At 39.0% G+C, this 17,468-nt stretch overlaps 1 protein-coding gene and 1 long non-coding RNA gene across 2 annotated transcripts; one reads left to right on the forward strand and one right to left on the reverse strand.

Annotated features, from left to right (window-relative positions):
* Positions 1 to 1,724: 1,724 nt before the first annotated feature.
* On the reverse strand, positions 1,725 to 9,117 carry LOC111336764 (potassium voltage-gated channel protein Shaw). The gene is made up of 2 exons (XM_022942918.2): positions 8,406 to 9,117; positions 1,725 to 4,530 (listed from the first exon to the last, which is right to left on the reverse strand). Exons 1-2 carry the CDS (start codon positions 8,916 to 8,918, stop codon positions 2,932 to 2,934), a joined length of 2,112 nt encoding a protein of 703 aa, XP_022798653.1. The 5' UTR covers positions 8,919 to 9,117; the 3' UTR covers positions 1,725 to 2,931.
* Positions 7,950 to 9,734, forward strand: LOC148720822 (uncharacterized). Its single transcript, XR_015993323.1, has 2 exons — positions 7,950 to 8,127; positions 9,114 to 9,734. It is a non-coding gene; the product is annotated as an uncharacterized LOC148720822 (long non-coding RNA).
* The last annotated feature ends 7,734 nt before the right edge of the window (positions 9,735 to 17,468 follow it).

The raw sequence follows: 17,468 nt of genomic DNA on the forward strand, positions 1-17,468 counted from the left end.
AAGTCCAGCTGGCTCGAATGGGACCACAAAGCTGAATGTAACAGTTAACTGTTTCTTTGCTTTTCAAAGTCCGCATGATTTATATGAAAGTCATAATTCCTTCTCCTCTAAATTTACAACACCTTATCCAATCACAACTTCAAATTTGATATTATCGACAGTGATGCCTCGATCATTCAAAGAAATAGGTGGTTTGCAACCAAGCTCTAGAGACACAGGTAACAATGGTGAAAGGAACAAATGCTGGTGGAAGAACAAAAGAAGCTAACGAGATATCCATTGTTTACGTCCACCAACATGGCGGCCATGACGTAACGTGCAAACCACCTGTTAGACTCAAATTGTACCATTTCCTTCTCATGTTTTGGTAAAGTCGTGATTTCCAATTTCAAAGGCTTGTTTACGCTACGTAGTCCAGGTATATGTTAGTTGAAATTACGGAAAGATTTTCGTATAACCCCGTACTTTTGAAAGCTCTAGTCCCAAAAGCAATCCATCGTTTTTTACCACTCTTTACTTTATCCAAGAACTGCATGCAAAATGAGGTGGAGCTGTGAAGAAATCTTACTTAAGTAGCCGTTAGTCTTACCTTGAGACGTTGTTTTGATTACAAAGACGTAAATCCTTGAGTTGGCAAACGACATCTCAAAAGACAAAGACTACCAAAGAAAACCCACATCAACCTCCGCGACTGTCGCGAGGGGAAAACCTGGTAACAGCGCGCTAAGATATTTGACAATTATTCGCAGAAGGTGAATTGAATAGGGAGATTATTTAGCACCGCGTTTACGTAAAACGGCAAACGTCAGCCTGCCCTTTCACGTTTCACGTAAAATAGCGTGAACTTTGCTGCTTTAGCTTCGCGTAAGCTCACATCATGGTGGATTTGAAGGAGCCCTTGTATGACTTTTAAGGAATAGTTTTGGTGCCCTTTATCCGGCAATAACTTCTACCCTGTAAGACAAAAAGTGAAGCTAAATTTTACGTACACGGCAATCGCGAAACAGGTTACTTTCACGTAAAAAGGGCAAGGGCAACCGGCAAACCTGAAAAAATGGCGGAAAAAAGACAAGGTCACGTGGTCACTCTTGTCGTTCACATTTCACGTAAACGCGGTGCTAAATCTCTCTAATATTGTTGAAAACTCCCCAAGACGAAGTCGAGGGGATGGATGGTGGATTATTCAACAATGTTCACTGAACCTGTCGCGAATAATTTTTTAGCATAACTGCTTTGGTGCTTTCGAATCCTTTAGAAATTCATTTCACCATTGACAAAATGCGAGGCAGCCACTTTAAAATTTAGCGCCCCTGTTATGATCACCTCGCACGAGATGATTATTTAACAATTATTCTACGAACGCGCGTTTGGCGCGAGCGGAATAATTGTTTTATTAAAAAAAAAACGCCCCCAAGATATTAGACAAATCTTCTCGACTTTATTTCGTGAGAAGAGACCGGATATTACGATGTACAGATATTAGATTATGGTATATTGGCTGATATACCACAATGGCTAAGCCAATAAAAAGTCTTGAATTGCATTATCCAATGATCCAGTTTTTAATAATCAATAATTATTCCACGAGCGCGCGTTGGACATGAGATGATAGATAGCCAACGAGGCGCGTAGCGCAGAGTTGGCTATAATCATCACATATCCAACAAACGCGAGTGGAATAATTGTTTTATTAAAATTATTTTTAAAAAAATGCCCCCAAGATATTAGACAAATATTTTCGACTTCAATTTGTAAGAAGAAAGCGAATGTTACAACACACAGATATTAGATTATGGTATATTGGCTCATATACGCATAATGGTTAAGCCAATAAAAAGTCTTGAATTGTATTATCCAATGATCCAGTTTTTAATAAAGCGAGATGTAATGCAATCCTCGACCAATCAGAGCGCGCGCATCTCTATGATAACCAGAAAGATTATTCTAATGATAGAAAATAGGTACGGTTTTTTACTCTATGTCTATTACCACCGGAACAAAAGATTAATTGATCCCTTTTCTATTTCCTCGGCATGTCCTTCAATAAATCCTACCTAAGTCCAAACCATTCAGAGCACTAATTACGATAACTTTATTGAATTGATGTCTGATCGGTATGTTTATTACAATTATTACACTTTTAGGGAACGTTGCCTAGCGAATATGGTATGAATACAAATATAAACTTCTTTATGTTTTTTTTTTTATTTTCGAGCATATTATAAATCATGGAAAACGAGCCTGCGTTTTCCCATACAGAACAGTGGAGATAAATTCCACTCACTCCAGAACCAGAACTATGCCAGTGATTGGCTGGATGTAAAAGTCTTAAGACTGCATCAGTTTCGTCATCTATAGGTACTTACATGAAGTTGCATCTTGACAGAAAGTGTTTGCAGTGCTTAAATGAAGTGGGGAGCGAAGTTACGACGACGTAAACGCCTAACAAGGGCAAGAGCTGAGTCATTCGAAGTTGGGTTGATCTTGATACCCAGGGTAGTGGATAGGATTTTTTGAAGAGCTGAGGGAATAGGGGTTAGGCAAAGTCCCTTTTAGCATAGCTGCCTGACTGTTATGTTCACATCCACGCTGTGTTCTAGCCTAAGCGTCAATTTGTTGGATGCCGGCACTGAGTGAAGCATACCGTGCAGACTTTTATCAGTGATTTTCGCTTTCTCACTACATTTTAAAGTTGCTGACGTTATAGAGAGTCATTTAATAAAGCGGGGGATAGGAGCACACCAGGAGCCCCCTCCCATCTCTAGCCACACCCTGAATATCCAGCGCTAGCCTCAGAAGTGTGCTCTACAGCGTGATCTAGATAGAGGAAAATCCTTAATTAAACACTAAATATGGGTTGAAAATACGGAAATTTTCATCTACATGCAATTGTGAACGAATATATATTACTTTCCTTAGTTTTCTCTACTGCTAGGCTATAAAACCGTTCGTAAAATCGTGCTCCGTTGATTTAGTAGTTCTGTGACTGCTGTCATTTACAATCGCCGAGTTTGAGTTGTTCTCTTCGCCAGGTAAATGTCCTTTATCCAGTCTGGTAGTCTCCATGTCCATCTTAAACGAGGGTACCGAGTAAATCCGGGATGAAGATAAACTAGGGGAACTTTCCATCTCTATACCAGGGTTTTTGTAACTTCCCCGTGCATCCGCCGGAGACACGCGGGCTTTGTTCCCGCGGGAACTCTGAGGACGCCCGTTCTCCTGTGGTGATTGCGCTCGCTCAGCTTTTAATTCTATCCACGACTTTGAGAGAGAACTGCTGGATTTTTTACGACGAGACGATTGGACACCAGGGTGTAACTTTTTCTTTTTCATCCCACGACGTTCAGAAAGAACTGAAGAAGGCCTCGAGTCCTCTTCGATAATTTCTTCGCTCTCGTGCGTCGAGTTAATGAGTGTGAAATTTCTAGGGAGCGCGGAAAGACGGGGAAGTTCCTCACTAGTCTGGGGAAGTAAGGTTCCTGCTTTTTCTACCCCATTTTCTAAGTCTCCGCTACTCATGGTTTCCCTTGCGGTGGGACATTCACTTTTCCCTGTTTCACTTTCGCTTTCATTTTCATTTTCCTCCTCATTGCATGTTTCAGCGTGATGGAGGTTTGGCCTATCAAACCTTGTTGGCCCTATATAGACATCACCATGTGCAAATAAAGTGTTTCTAGAACGCCGGTGGTATCGTCGGTACTTTGTTGCCGAGCCTCTCCTGGATGGGGTCTCCGTCAAGACTTCTGGAACCTCGTGAATTCCGTTTGGACGCAGTGATGTTGTACTGGAGGGTGATTGCCCTTGTCTAGGATTAGCTCGTAGTTTGGCCTCACACATGATCAAGCGACGCTTTTTCTTTGGAAGGCTAAGCCTTGCTTGCGCGTGAGAGTAATAAGTGGAGAAGTTATTGCCAATAACCGAGACAGGCAGCGCCACAATCAGTACGCCGAATATTGCGCAGATTCCTCCAATGATTCGCCCAAGGATCGTGACCGGTACCATGTCGCCATAACCTACTGTTGTCATGGTAATGATGGCCCACCAAAAGGCCTGTGGGATATTCTGAAAGTCCTTCTGTTTTGGTTGATCAGACTCGATTTCAAACAACACGCTAGAGAATACGACAACAGGAATGAGGAGAATTATAAGCAGTAAGATCAACTCTCTGAAACTCGCTTTGAGTGATTGAACTATAATCTGTAAACCGCTTGTAAAGGCGAAAACTTTCAGAGCACGAAATGTACGAATAAGTCTCACAGCTCGGAGAAAATTTAGTTTACAAGAGTTAAAAATTATGTCTTCATAGAACGGTAGCAGCGATATAAGATCGACCCACGTCATAATTTCCTTAAAGAACGCCAACTTGTCTGGGGAAAATAACAACCTTACGCCAAATTCCAAAGTGAACCAGGCGCAAAATGCATAGTTAAAGCTTCTAATGTAGACATTGCTGTTATCCTGTACCACTGACGATACGCACATAGCTGCCCCGGAGGCCAGAATCATAAAGAGAGAAGTTAAGGCGAATACCTGAAAAGGAAATGAAAGCTTTTAAATAACTTTTTAAAGGCTGATTACTTCTAAGACTTTTTTTAAATATCAATATTTTAGAAACAAAGCTGAACCTGTGTCGTGTCCTTTACCAAACCTAATCTCAGCTCAGTGAGACCTAGGCCTAACCACAAGTTGCCGATGAATCCCAAAAAAGTTTCCGATAAAAGTGTCTAAAAGTTAACAAAAAGTTGCTATTTTTTTCAAAAAGTTGCCGTAAAGTTGCTGAATTTCCAAAAAGTTGCCGAAAAGTTGGCAAAATTTTTCTGCTTTTCGTACCTTTTTTGGGTGTTAAAGATTAAAAATTCGCACATTGCTTCTTATCAAAACTTTATTTGTCAAAGTCCAATGATAATATCAGACGTTCTTTCAATTTCACTTGATCCACAAATAGTCACTGTAATTGTCCTCCATCTTGAAAAACGTGCAACGTGATACCGCTGACCTCTTGATAAGGCATCACAAAAGTCAACCCATGGGGGGTCCTGATTATTGTATTTTAGAATAAATTGAATAAATGTCTTTCGAAAACTGACCAATGTGGCTCAAAACGTGAAGAAAGTGGCTTCAAAGAACCTCAAAAAGCCCAAAGTTGCCGAAAGTTCTAAAAGTTGCCAAAATTCTAAAAAGTTGCCAAAAATCTCGAAAGTTGCCGAAAAGTTACCGAGCAACTTGCGGCTAAGCCTAGTGAGACGCCCCCTGTCCTTTGCAATTGAGTGATCCATCCAGCTTATCCAGGTTTCTATAGCATTAACTTAGAACTCCCAGAAGTGATTTAAGTGTAACTTCTCTTTGTAATATCCATACAGCATCCAGCAAACGGGTAATGAGAATACTTGAACTTATCAGGTAGAAGTCGTTACCATGATGTAACACTATATTCTCGTACCTCACCTACAAAGAAATGACTAGCTTTCTAGACACTTAAGATGGAAGAATTTTTGTGACAGTATTTTTAAATGCAAGTGGATGTCCAACGCAATCCACGATTACATTGGTGTTCTTTAATTCGGTGGCTGATTGGAAACTAGCGGCACCCTCGAACGAAACTAGATCCCTCTGCGAAAGAGACTGATGCATCGCTGTTTTTATTTTTTTCGTCTGGCTCTTGAGATCACTTTTGCTTTATTTTTGTGATTATTTGCGCTTGCTATAGTCTAAATATGCCCTCTTTATCTCTGAAATCACCGAAATCACGTACAGCTTTTAATCAAACAAGACGCAGCTGCGAAATTATGTATTAAGATAGAACTAAAGATAAAATAAAAAGAGACGGAGACTTAAGGCTAAAAATATTTAATGTCGAATTCAAATGAATGCGGACTTCATGCCTAGAACTTTTACACAGGATGTCGCCTCTAAAAACCCTGTTTCATAATCTAGAATGAACGGCCGTTTATTCGGAGGCCTTTGCACTTCCATTTTAAAGAGGAAATGTCAGTTAACATGTAACATAAACATTATTTCCACATGAGACATTCGATTACACAGAGTGCCCGTTTGTTCTTTGGCATAAATCGAAGGCTTGTCAATACACATGGCTCCATTAATTTTCTTTTTTTTTCAATCTACACTGGTATAAAACTTCGTTTAAGTGATTCGTCGCTCTTGCTAAGTTGCAGTTTTACCAAAAGAACGTCTTTTTAGGGAGGGTGCGATAAAGTTATTAACAACAGAAAGAATTCGTTACAAATGAAATCAAACTGAGATCACGTTTCATGGTGGTGCTTCCATGTTTCACTTTATCTCACTCAGAACCCTCCTTAAAGTCTTTTCTGGCATTAAATATGTGCACCTTTCCCGGACATATGATGTTTCATCATGATTTTATTATTAATGTAAACTTCTGCTAGGCATCATATCACTTTGCCAAAGCGGCAGCAAGACGCATCCTATTCGCGCAAACTAAATGGGAAATGTCTTCCAACGTCGAACTCTTGCACCGAGAATTCTCTAGACAATAAATTGCCGATCAAGTTAGATATTAGAGTCTGACAATATGAACCCAAAGCAATCTTCGTTTGAAACGTTGTTACTTTGTTTGACACATATTCCAAAACCAGTTGATAAGTTAATTTCTGGTTTTGACTAAGAACAATTCTACAGACGCTACAATCATGAATACAAAAGCGGAAAAGACAAACTTTGCTGTGATTGAGCCGGTGGGAAATTTGTATCGCATCTTTCAGAACGTCGCCCCAGAAAACTCAGCGAAAGGATAAGCAAAAAAGAAAAAGTTAGATTAGAAATATTCCGTTGATGTGTTTGTCCGCGATATCAGAAAGGCGTCGCATCTGCATAAATTGTGATTGTGAGCGGAACTTCGGGGAGAAACATTCAATATCAGATTTTAGAGGATTTCCCTACAGCTGGGTTAAAATAAATCTGTTTTCATTTTAAATATGTCACCATTTCAAAAAGAGCGTCAAAGTAATATCCATGATAAAGAGCATTTTGATCCTGGGAATCAACAATTGCTGGAAACCCCCAGGCAATGATATTGCCTCTTCATTATTTTATTCTTCCATTCGGTTTTTGATAGGATCAAAAATAAAAGAAAAATGAGTACGGGTTGCTTCTAAATTTAAGTGATTCCTTAGAATTAGTACGGTGTTAACTTAAGCGGTCGATAAATATTCAAAACTGAGATGCTAATTTTACACCTAAAGTACCAGACGGTATTAAAAATGATAAATTTAAAAGCGAGCGAGGTGTTTTAAAAAGTGATTTAGCAGAAGGGCGCTGAAATAAAAATCATTGAAAACTTACTGACTTGTAACTGAAGTTTGAGTTGCTTTACCAGCACAATCTCGTGCGTTGCCATAGGTAAAAACAAAAATATTTTTGATAGCTGATAACAAACAAATGCACAAATTCCCGGTCGGAAATGGCCCAGCTGTCAAAAAACGAGAATATTCTTTCATTCTGTATGACAAAATAATTTTGTTTAAAGTCTAGAATTTCACTTCAGGCATAAATCCCCCCCCAAAAGTGCATAAATTCTAGACCATTTTAAAGTTTCGCAGCCAGATTACTTTTTCCCGACCAGTATTTAAGCTTCAATCAATAGGGATTCGAACTTAATCGTATGTTCCTGTTGCTTTGTAAACCCGGGGGCAAAGATCTAAAGTAGACATCAAAGCAAGCGCATTCAAAACCATATTCTCGCACAACATTGTACTGCTGCTATTGTAATCGTAACATCAGATGGGCATGTTTTCATTTGATCTAACTAGACTTTAAGCAGCGTCTAAGACTCCGAAGGATGAAAAAACAGCCATGAAAATAAACAATTTGGTTGTTTCCGTAGGAAAACTCGTCCAAATGCAAATAAAAAGAATAAGATTTGTGCGAAGTCCATTCGTCGATTTCATCATTTCTGAATGCTGTGTTTTCAAGCCGTTCTTTTAACTCCAACTCAACAGTTTCCTTTCGCTCAATAGAAGTTATTGAATACTTTATTTTACGCTAATATCCCTGATGTGGTCAATGATTCGCTGTTTCCATTCATCTATGCGAGCGCTAGCATTTAAGAAAGGATAAACCGTTGTTTATTCAGGAGGCAATACCTACCAGGTAAATAATTCTTCATGCACTGTTTAGCGAGCACTGCGATAATTTAATTCGAAAAGCTTTCATTTTATTCCCCGTTCGAGTTTCGTTAGCTAGATTTCAACAAGAAAAATTATAGTAAAAGATTGATTCTTAAAACGAATAAATTGTTGCAGCCTTGGAAAAGCAACAGATCAGGTCACATAAAAGACTTCATCTTTAAATCGTGATCGGCAAAGTTTAAACCGGATGTACGCATTAAAACAAAAAGTGGTAACATATTTCTCAAACATGTTTAATACCTTAGCTCTGGTAGATGAATGAGCGTCATCTACCACGGCCCAAACTTTAGGTCTGTACGTTGCCCACCATGACAAAGTAGTCGCCTGACCGTATGTTGAATCGGATTCCGGCGAGAATTCGTCGTCGTCGTCGTCGTTCTCATCCGAATCCTCAAACTCAGGTCCTACAAAATCCTTCAAATTTTTCTCAGCGTCTCGGTGTTGCGTGTAATACGGCCAACAACATGCTTCCATCTCTCTCTCCTCAATTCCCCAGAACGCCAGCTCCTCTTGAAAGAGCGGACCGCAGAAATCTCTCGGCGCGTGGAGATGGCCAGTACGGTAGTAGTTTAAAATGATGCCAAAGATTTTTGGATTTCGGTCGAAGAAAAATTCTTGTTTAGTATCTCTGTTGAGGTAACTGCCAGCTAACCATGAAAGTCTCGTGTCGGGAATGGTTTGAAGTGTGCTGGCGTACGTCTCATGGCGTTTCCCACCAACATTTATAATAATTTTTTCCGTGTCTGTATCCATAGTTTCATAGAAAGATTCAGTGACGCTGAGCTGGGAGCTGCAGTTGCGCGCTTAGCCGTGTTAAAAAGTAATCGTTATTACGGTGATATATACGCGGTGTTTTTCCCTTTGGATTTTTACTACAATTCTCTATTAGATATTCTTATACGTAGGCAATTCAGCAACCGGTAAAGGATATTGATTTTATTCCCCCAGATCTTGATGGGCAGCTGCCTGTTGTAGATAGCAGGTGATTTCACGGAGAGAGCTCCAACCGTAGACAATGTCAAAAACAACGGCGTTGCTAGAACACAGGGATGTGGTATGTGTTGTTAGACTGCCAATAAAACTCAACTCTCTCCCTGCGCGGTGAAACTTTTATGAATGCAATTCAAAACACTTGGCAATAGGCCCCGTCCTGTGTTATTGAACCATGCAGATGGCGTAATAATGAAGAGCCGAAGAAAACGAGATATTGACAATTCATTCTAATAGTGCGTCAGTGCCAAACAAGACCCTGTCATCGCTTCTGTCATCTACGTAAACACAAGATAACAAAATGCAAATTTTCTGCGTACTTTGCTATAAATTTTGAAGTATTAAAAATGAGGTTTCATCTTTATCCGTTGCGGTTTGGCTTAGGAGGACTTTCATTTTGTGGTTTGTAGTTAGAACCATACGCACTTAGATTGTAGCAAGAGACAAAAATCGACGGGAAATATAATATGAGGCATTAATAATTTTAAATTGTATTCTATGCTTTAGATATTTAGTGGCAAAATAGGTACATTTTATCCCATCAAAAACCGACAGACATTACAGCGATAAAGAACGTAACGACAAATTTTGGCTCTATTTTCTGCAGTGTTGTTTCTGTTTCGGTTTCGTAAAACAGAATTAGCAGCTTTTCCAAGGATCTATGCGGTTCCTGCTACAAAAACATTAATGACTATAAAAGTATAAACACGTGAGTTGTTTTTCTCGCCATGTATGTTGCCTTAAGACAACTAAAACCCATAGGAGTTCTGTATTTTCTTTTATTTAGTCTACTGAAGAGAGAAAAACCAAGCGCGCACCGATTTTCCAATAATCTAGTCCATGTTATTCCAATTAATAAAGTATATTTGGTACAAATTAGAAAACCGCAAAAGACGGCACTTTTGCCAATCCACTGTGGATTCATAAATTACCTGCGGAAGCATAGGTAATGCCTATCTTGATTAATTGGATCATTTAAAAGCAAATAGGGGTGTTTTTTTTCCTTTAAGGCACTACAACTAAAGAAAAAATCCCATTCGCTCATAAACATGTCACGAACCTTCTTTTGCAGCATGGCCTATGAAAGATGACCTTCTCGTAATTTCCGCTTGTTATCATTATTTTGCTTTTTATCTCGCTCACGTCTTAAAAATTTTCCTTCTAGAATTTATTGCCACTAATAAAACTTAAATTTATCGCAAAACATTCGATAAAATTCGACTTCCGATAAAGGATTAAACTGCTACTACGTGCTTAGCTATTCGCTTTAACTTAACATCGTCACTGCTTCATCTTCACGTTGAATTTTCATTTAAACCTATGGTATTGTCGACGAAAAATATAAACAAAGTATCTATTAGAAAATTATTTCACAATACTATGCATTTGAATTTTTGCATTTTAGGATCTTAATTAAGATGCACAGAGACCTCTAGAAATTTATTTGCTATTTGTTTCTGAGGTGGGCAGCGTTCTGAAAGGTTTTTTGAAGATAATCTTACCAACAAAGTTAATGGCGATTGCCTATGAAAATTTCATAAAACAGACACGAGATCGGTTTGCAAAGATAGCACAAACAGAAACAAGACCTAGATCGCAAACTGAATGTAAATAAGTTTTTCAATATCTATTTTTAAAGGTCTATTTTTTCTTCATCTCGTTGATTCTTTACTTCAATATCAATATTCCTGATGGCGCGATTGGCATTTTAAACATCAAAACGAGACAAAAGTCAGCACTAAGTACTATTCTACGTTGACGTAGTGCAGGGGCTAAATAATTTTTTTCTTAAACGGCTGCGGATGGTGTTCAACAACCTCGTTCCCAGGGCCTTTTCCCTTGGTTTGGGGTGAGGATGGGAAAAGGCCCTGGGAACGAGGTTGGCTGTTCAAGGCGCTTTGCCGTGAAGCGAAACCTGAACAAGAGAACTTGTCCGTAAAGTACGTAGGCAGTGGTTAGAAGTGAAACTTTGGCTTATAAAGACACCAAGAAGAATAACCTCTGCCAACGGAAAGGACGTTAAAAAAAAAAAAATCAATTTGAAGAGGGGAGTAGTGGAGCGAGTGAACTGAAAAACAGCGCGCCAGCTGGCAGCCCTGAGTGGTCTCTAGATTTCCTCAGCCATCCCAAACTATTTATCGAGGACTATTTATCGAGGACTAGGTCTCTCGAAATGTCCATTTAAAATCTATACTTCGTGATTGATAGCTTTTAGAACGTTTTTCAGAATACATAAAGAGGCATTCCGTTTCCTCTATTGACCTTGGCAATGTGTTAAATAAGGGGACGCGAATCTTTTTTTCCTTCCCGGAACTCTCTTCAGCCTCTTTGACGAGTTGAGACTTCTCTATAGCTAATTACTTTCTCAAAATATCGCATTTCTTACCGATCTCAAGTTTATTATTTATTTTTCACCCTGTGTATCTGTTTGCATCTGCGGTTCACTGAAGGTTTCGCTGCAAGGCTGGAGTAACGACTTCTTAAGATCGGCAGTGTTGTGAAGTTGCACTTTATGCTAGCCTCGTGTTCCCCTCGAAGGAGTTGTCAATGCAAGTTTACGCTGCAAATACAGAGTGGAAATGTAAATTTACCTCTAAGAAAGTTCATCAGTTTTGGGCCCATAATTTAACCATTTCACAAAATAGCTTGACTCATTGCCATCAAAGTTAAAAGAACTCGAGAGCCGTAACTTATCATTTTGTTTCGCGATGGCAAATTTACCAACTCTAGTAGGAAATGTAAATCAGGTACTGCTGAACCAAATTGGGAGAGACCGGGAGTTAACGACTCACCGTGGAAAAGTGCAGAAGAACACCACAGTGATAATGAAAGTAAAGACCGAGGGATACCAAATAAATGCTAATCTGTTTCACGATGCAAAATGGATAACGACTGCAAATGATGGAAAGCAAAGTGTGCACTGTGGATTGAATCGTTTTTCGTCTGACGCGTTCTTAATTTAGTGAGAATAGATAGATTTTTGAGGCCGGTTAGCAAAACAGGTTGTGGTTATTCATCATGGTAAATAACACTTTAAAAGATAAATTTACTCGTTTGTCTCACGATGAGGTCACTTTTGACACCGGTCGATTTTCTGAGGCCTGGAGAGAGGCGCTTGTGTTACCATCCGTCAAGAAGCCTGGGTTGGACTTTGCGTTCAAAAATTTTCGTCCGGTCAGTAACCTCTCTTATATTTCTAAATTGTCGGAGAGGGCTGCGGCTGCGCAGTTTATGGAGCATCTGACTGCTAACAACTTACATTCTCTGCTCCAGTCGGCGTATAAACAGCAACACAGCACGGAGACGGCCTTACTTAAAGTTAAAAATGATATCTTGATGTCTATAGATGACCAACATGTCACCTTGCTTGTATTATTAGATTTGAGTGCAGCTTTTTACACGACACATCATGATAAGCTGATTGGTCGTCTTGAGTCTGATTTGGGAATTTCTGACAATGCGCTTACCTGATTTAAATCGTATCTATCTGACCGGACCCAGCGTGTTTCTGTAAATGGTAGTCTCTCAGTTCAGTTTCCTTTAAAACAAGGTGTTCCTCAAAGATCATGCTTGAGCCCTGTGCTTTTCACTATCTACACGCGCAAACTGTTTCAGATTGTTGAACGCCATCCTCCACAAGTTCACTGCTACGCGGACGACACACAGTTGTATGTATCATTCAGCCCTTATTGATCCGTGGATGCTGATTTTGCCATCAAGTCTATGACTGACTGTATCAAAGACATTAGGAGTTGGATGATTTCAGATAATCTTATGTTAAACGATAACAAAACAGAATTTTTAATTATAGGTACCAGGCAGCAGCTGGCCAAGGTTCACATCAATTGCATTAGGGTTGGGTCGATTGATGTTTGTCCGGTAACACTAGCTAGAAACCCAGGCACATGGTTTTATGAGCGGCTTACTATGTCAACTCATGTTAGCAAGTTATATGGTGCTGCCTTTTATCATTTGCACAATATCAAACGCATTTGCAAGTATTTGTCTCGAGAATCAACAGAAATGCTTGTCCATGCATTTATTACATCTCGTGTTGATTATTGTAACAGTCTTTTGTATGGGCTGCCCAACTACCAGCTTAACAAATTGCAGAGAGTTTTGAATGCCTCAGCAAGGCTAGTTTGTAATGCATCTAGGTTTTGTCATGTCTCACCCCTTCTTCGCGGTCTGCACTGGCTCCCTGTTAAAGCCCGGATAGAATTTAAGATTCTGCTTATTACGTACAAAGCAATTCACGGCCTTGCTCCTAAATATCTATGTGATTTACTAAGATTTAAATCGTCCTTATATAACCTTAGATCTTCAGATAGTATTTTACTTTCTATGCCAGCTACTCGATCCAAGACGTTAGGTGATCGAGCTTTTAAGGTAGCAGCGCCAAGGCTCTGGAAGTCTCTTCCAAAAGAACTTCGTGCGATTACTTATGTGAACAGTTTTACGGCGCATATTAAGACTTATCTTTTTAAAACTTTTTATCGGTGAGCAATTTTACATTCAGTTCTATTCTCAGTTTGACATATTATATTGTTTAAGTTAATTTTTAATTTAATCAAAAGTGTAATGCGCTCTTGATCATTGTATGTAAATAGCGCACTATAAATTGATAAATTATTATAAATATTATTATTATTATTATTATTATTATTGTGATGCGGATCGCAACGTTCCGACGGCATAGTGCTAGTCATCTTGAGGCGATGAGGTGGACAGTGTACGTGTCACCTATATGCTGTTGTGCTTAGCTGTGATTGGATGGAATTCCACGGCTGTTATTGGTGCGGACTTGCATTATGTATGCAGTCGAAACGTTGCGATCCACATCTCAAGTGACCACATAGTGAGACAAACGATAACATTCCTCTTTAAAATGGTTAACAGACTTTCACTACTATTATGTTATTTTTTAGGAGCAAAACTTAGCTGCTTAAGGCTGACAAAGCCAAAGAGAATGTTGAAAAAGGTTCAAGTTCTAGCTTTCGGAGCGTCACCTTTACCTTGGTTTTCTTTTTTCTTTTTTTCTTTTTCTCGGATTTCTTAATTGCCGGAATCCTCTGCTCAAGAATCTCTCCATTACACCTTCTCTGTTGATAAAAATGATAGTTTTTTGGTTTTTGTTTTTTTTGTTTTCACTATTGGTCTTTGTGAGGGTGAGAATTCCGTTCATAACTTTTACGTAATTTCCCAGCTGGTGGTGTCAGGTGTAATAAGTGTGCTTTGAATCGCCGAAGGTTTGCATGGGTGGCGTAAGTCGAATGCCTCACGCAATCAATCACACTCCTTGATTCATTTCTGCATAAATTGTCCAGTCCCACCCATATAAAACTTTAAGACATCCACAAATAATCCTGTAAACCACATAATCTTAACTATAAGAAGTGTCAACATGGCTAATTCTCTTTCAAAAGAATTGACTATGTGACAATTTTTAAACCAACTGCCAAAAGGCTAAGTGCCCAATAAAACGAACAAAAGAGAACCAAATATTCTTACCTCATTTATAAGTAATTTAGCCCGGACTGTATTTATTCGTGACTTTAAATACAAGCAATCTAATGTCCCCTATTGTCCTCAAGCGACTGAAAACCAAAGGGTGAGTACCAGTATCTCCTTTATTGCTTCTATCGTAATTCGTAAAGTTTTACATTTCGACATCCAGGTATTCGACATGTCGTATTTTCAAAATATAATGATGTAGAAGTTCATTAACTACAAAAGCTGCGGAAAATACTCCTTGAGTATCTAAGTCTGTCAGTAAAGACTACTTTGTCTTCTCTTTTAGCAACCAAAAAAAGCTCAAGGTACAAAGTACTTCATGGTCAGCCAATCGATTGTAATTATAGAAAAAAAACCCTTTAGTAAACGCAAAAGAAGATCTAGATACACTACCAAGGACGTAACCTGTTCGGATTTCAAGTGAAAACAAAGAATAGAGCTCGAGGAAACTGCAGTAAATAACTAATAAATATGTCATATAATTCTATTTTTGTAAACCGCTTGGCCAACAAAATGCCTCACAACTCGGGTATAAATGTTTAACTGTACTTCATATGTCAAAGTACTAAACCATTAATCCCGAGGAGTGACTAGGATCTTTTATCTCTCTTACAATTTTGCGTACCGCTGGATCAAACACTAACATCGTGACAACAAAGGAAATGATCGCTCTATAAAGAGGCTCTTATTTTTCAAACAATCTCTCTTCTAGACCCCATAAGAACTGTGGAGAGGTTAGTCTGACGTTATATTATGGCTTACGGCGTTCTTCTGTTTTTGTTTTGTTTAGCTTTATTGCTTGGCTTTGTTTTTTTTTTCCTTTTCATCCCTAATCCATAGAAAGGATTCAATACCTTTAGTCTTCCAATGGCTGTGACTCCAGTAATTTTCCTAATCAGCCTGTTGACATGCGCTATGGCTGCTGAATACGAACTCAGTACTGGCGGTAAGAAAACTTGCAGTTTACCAAACCCTTTCCTTGTAAAAAAAAACTGAACACAAATTTCTTTTCGACAGTGGAAACGAATTTTATTTGCGAGAGAGCACAAATTATTTAGATAACAAAGGCTCCACGTCCACTCTCGAAATCTCTTTACACATACAAGTATAACCTGCTTGTTAAATGGTAACCGCTTTGTTTTTCCTGTCGATGTGGAGTTGTCGCGGAGTGCCAAGTAACCACTAGGCCTTTTTAGATTATGCTAGTAAAAGTAGCATACTATGCTAATAGCTTTGCTTTTTTTGGCGTCGTTCATGTTAACCCGGGCTCAGACCGTTTCAAACGCCGCTCAGTGATTCATAGTGATCTAAAAATGCTACTACTTGCACCAAAACTTAAAACATCGAATAACGTCACCAAGTGCTTAAGAGTAGAGATGAACAATGATAAAAATGTAGCATCAAAAATCATCCGATAATTATCAAAATATGCGAATTATGCTAGCATTGCTACTTGGCAAAAGTTATGCCAGTTTGCTCAAATTATGCCAAAAATTATGCCAAAAATTATGCCAAAAATGATGCTAGCACAATCTATAAAGGCCTAGTAACCACTCCTCTAGTCATCACCCGCCAAGATCACGTGCGGTGACAACGTTATATGTACTTCCGTGATGGTGCAGTTTGTAGAGTTGATATCAATTCACGTGGCTCACAGGCATAGTCATGAACTTTTTCAAGGGAAAAAAAACTGTGCTTGCTCAATAACATGAAATCTAAGTGATTCAAAATACAAATTTTCATATAATTTCGAAGTTAAAGAGTCCCGAAATAAACACGACTCGAGAGTGGCATGTCAATGAAATGAACATAGAAGGGTACAGCTCCTGGGACCCGCCTTGCTTTAAGTGGAACTGTATTCCAAAAACTAACAGTTTTTGCATCAACGATTAGAAATAATGCATGAAATTAAGACAATGCTAGTGTTTTGAAAGCCCAAATGTGAACCTATTCTTTGAAAGTTGTCTTTAAATTTAATTAAAGTTCGGCCGTTAGCTTCCTAGCCGCTTACATTGGACGCTACTAAGTCCCGCCCATCCTTTTCTCCACTTCTATGTGCACCGCCATTTTGAGTATTGCTTAGCTTTCGGGCCGCTTACCTTGGACGTAACTAAGTCCCACCCATCCTTTTCTCCACTTCTATGTGCACCGCCATTTTGAGTATTGCTTAGCTTTCTAGCCACTTACCTTGGACGTAACAAGTCCCACTCATCCTTTTCTCCACTTCTATGTGCACCGACATTTTGAGTATTGCTTAGCTTTCTAGCCGCTTACCTTGGACGTAACAAGTCCCACCCATCCTTTTCTCCACTTTTATGTGCACCGCCATTTCGAGTATTGCTTAGCTTTCTAGCCGCTTACCTTAGACGTAAGTCCCGCCCATCCTTTTCTCCACTTCTATTGCTATCAATGCAAACATTAGGAAACCAACCAAAAAAGGTATTTTTTGACATAAATTATGATAAATAGTCAAGTAGCTGAGCGTGTGTTAACTTGCTGTTCAAAATGGGAGCGTCCATTTCTTCATTAACGAATGTTTAGTAAAGTTAAAAACAAATTTTCTGAAAAAGCGCTTAGAGGAGCATGTTTATGAGCACAATTCAGTGTCGGAGATGAAAATTGTCAGGTTTCTGGGATCTATTTCAACTTTCAAAAGTTGGAAGTGTCGGTTACAATTAAATGCAACAGATGGTTGTATCGCGCAATTTGTTAACGAAATGTCCTTTTTGTCTCAGTCTTAGGGATGCAACATACAGCGAATGTCAACGCAAATGCAAGCAGCTTGGAGGCACGTTCAGC

Source organism: Stylophora pistillata, chromosome 11 (genome assembly GCF_964205215.1).
Source record: "Stylophora pistillata chromosome 11, jaStyPist1.2, whole genome shotgun sequence".
NCBI classification, from domain to species: Eukaryota; Metazoa; Cnidaria; class Anthozoa; order Scleractinia; family Pocilloporidae; genus Stylophora; species Stylophora pistillata.

Bases quoted from the DNA above. Each gene is read 5' to 3' on its own strand.
- LOC111336764 (XM_022942918.2), bottom strand. From the start codon at position 8,918: ATGGATACAGACACGGAAAAAATTATTATAAATGTTGGTGGGAAACGC. The intron at 4,531-8,405 runs GTATTAAACATG...TTTCCTTTTCAG, and splicing joins ATTCATCTACCAGAGCTAAG to GTATTCGCCTTAACTTCTCT.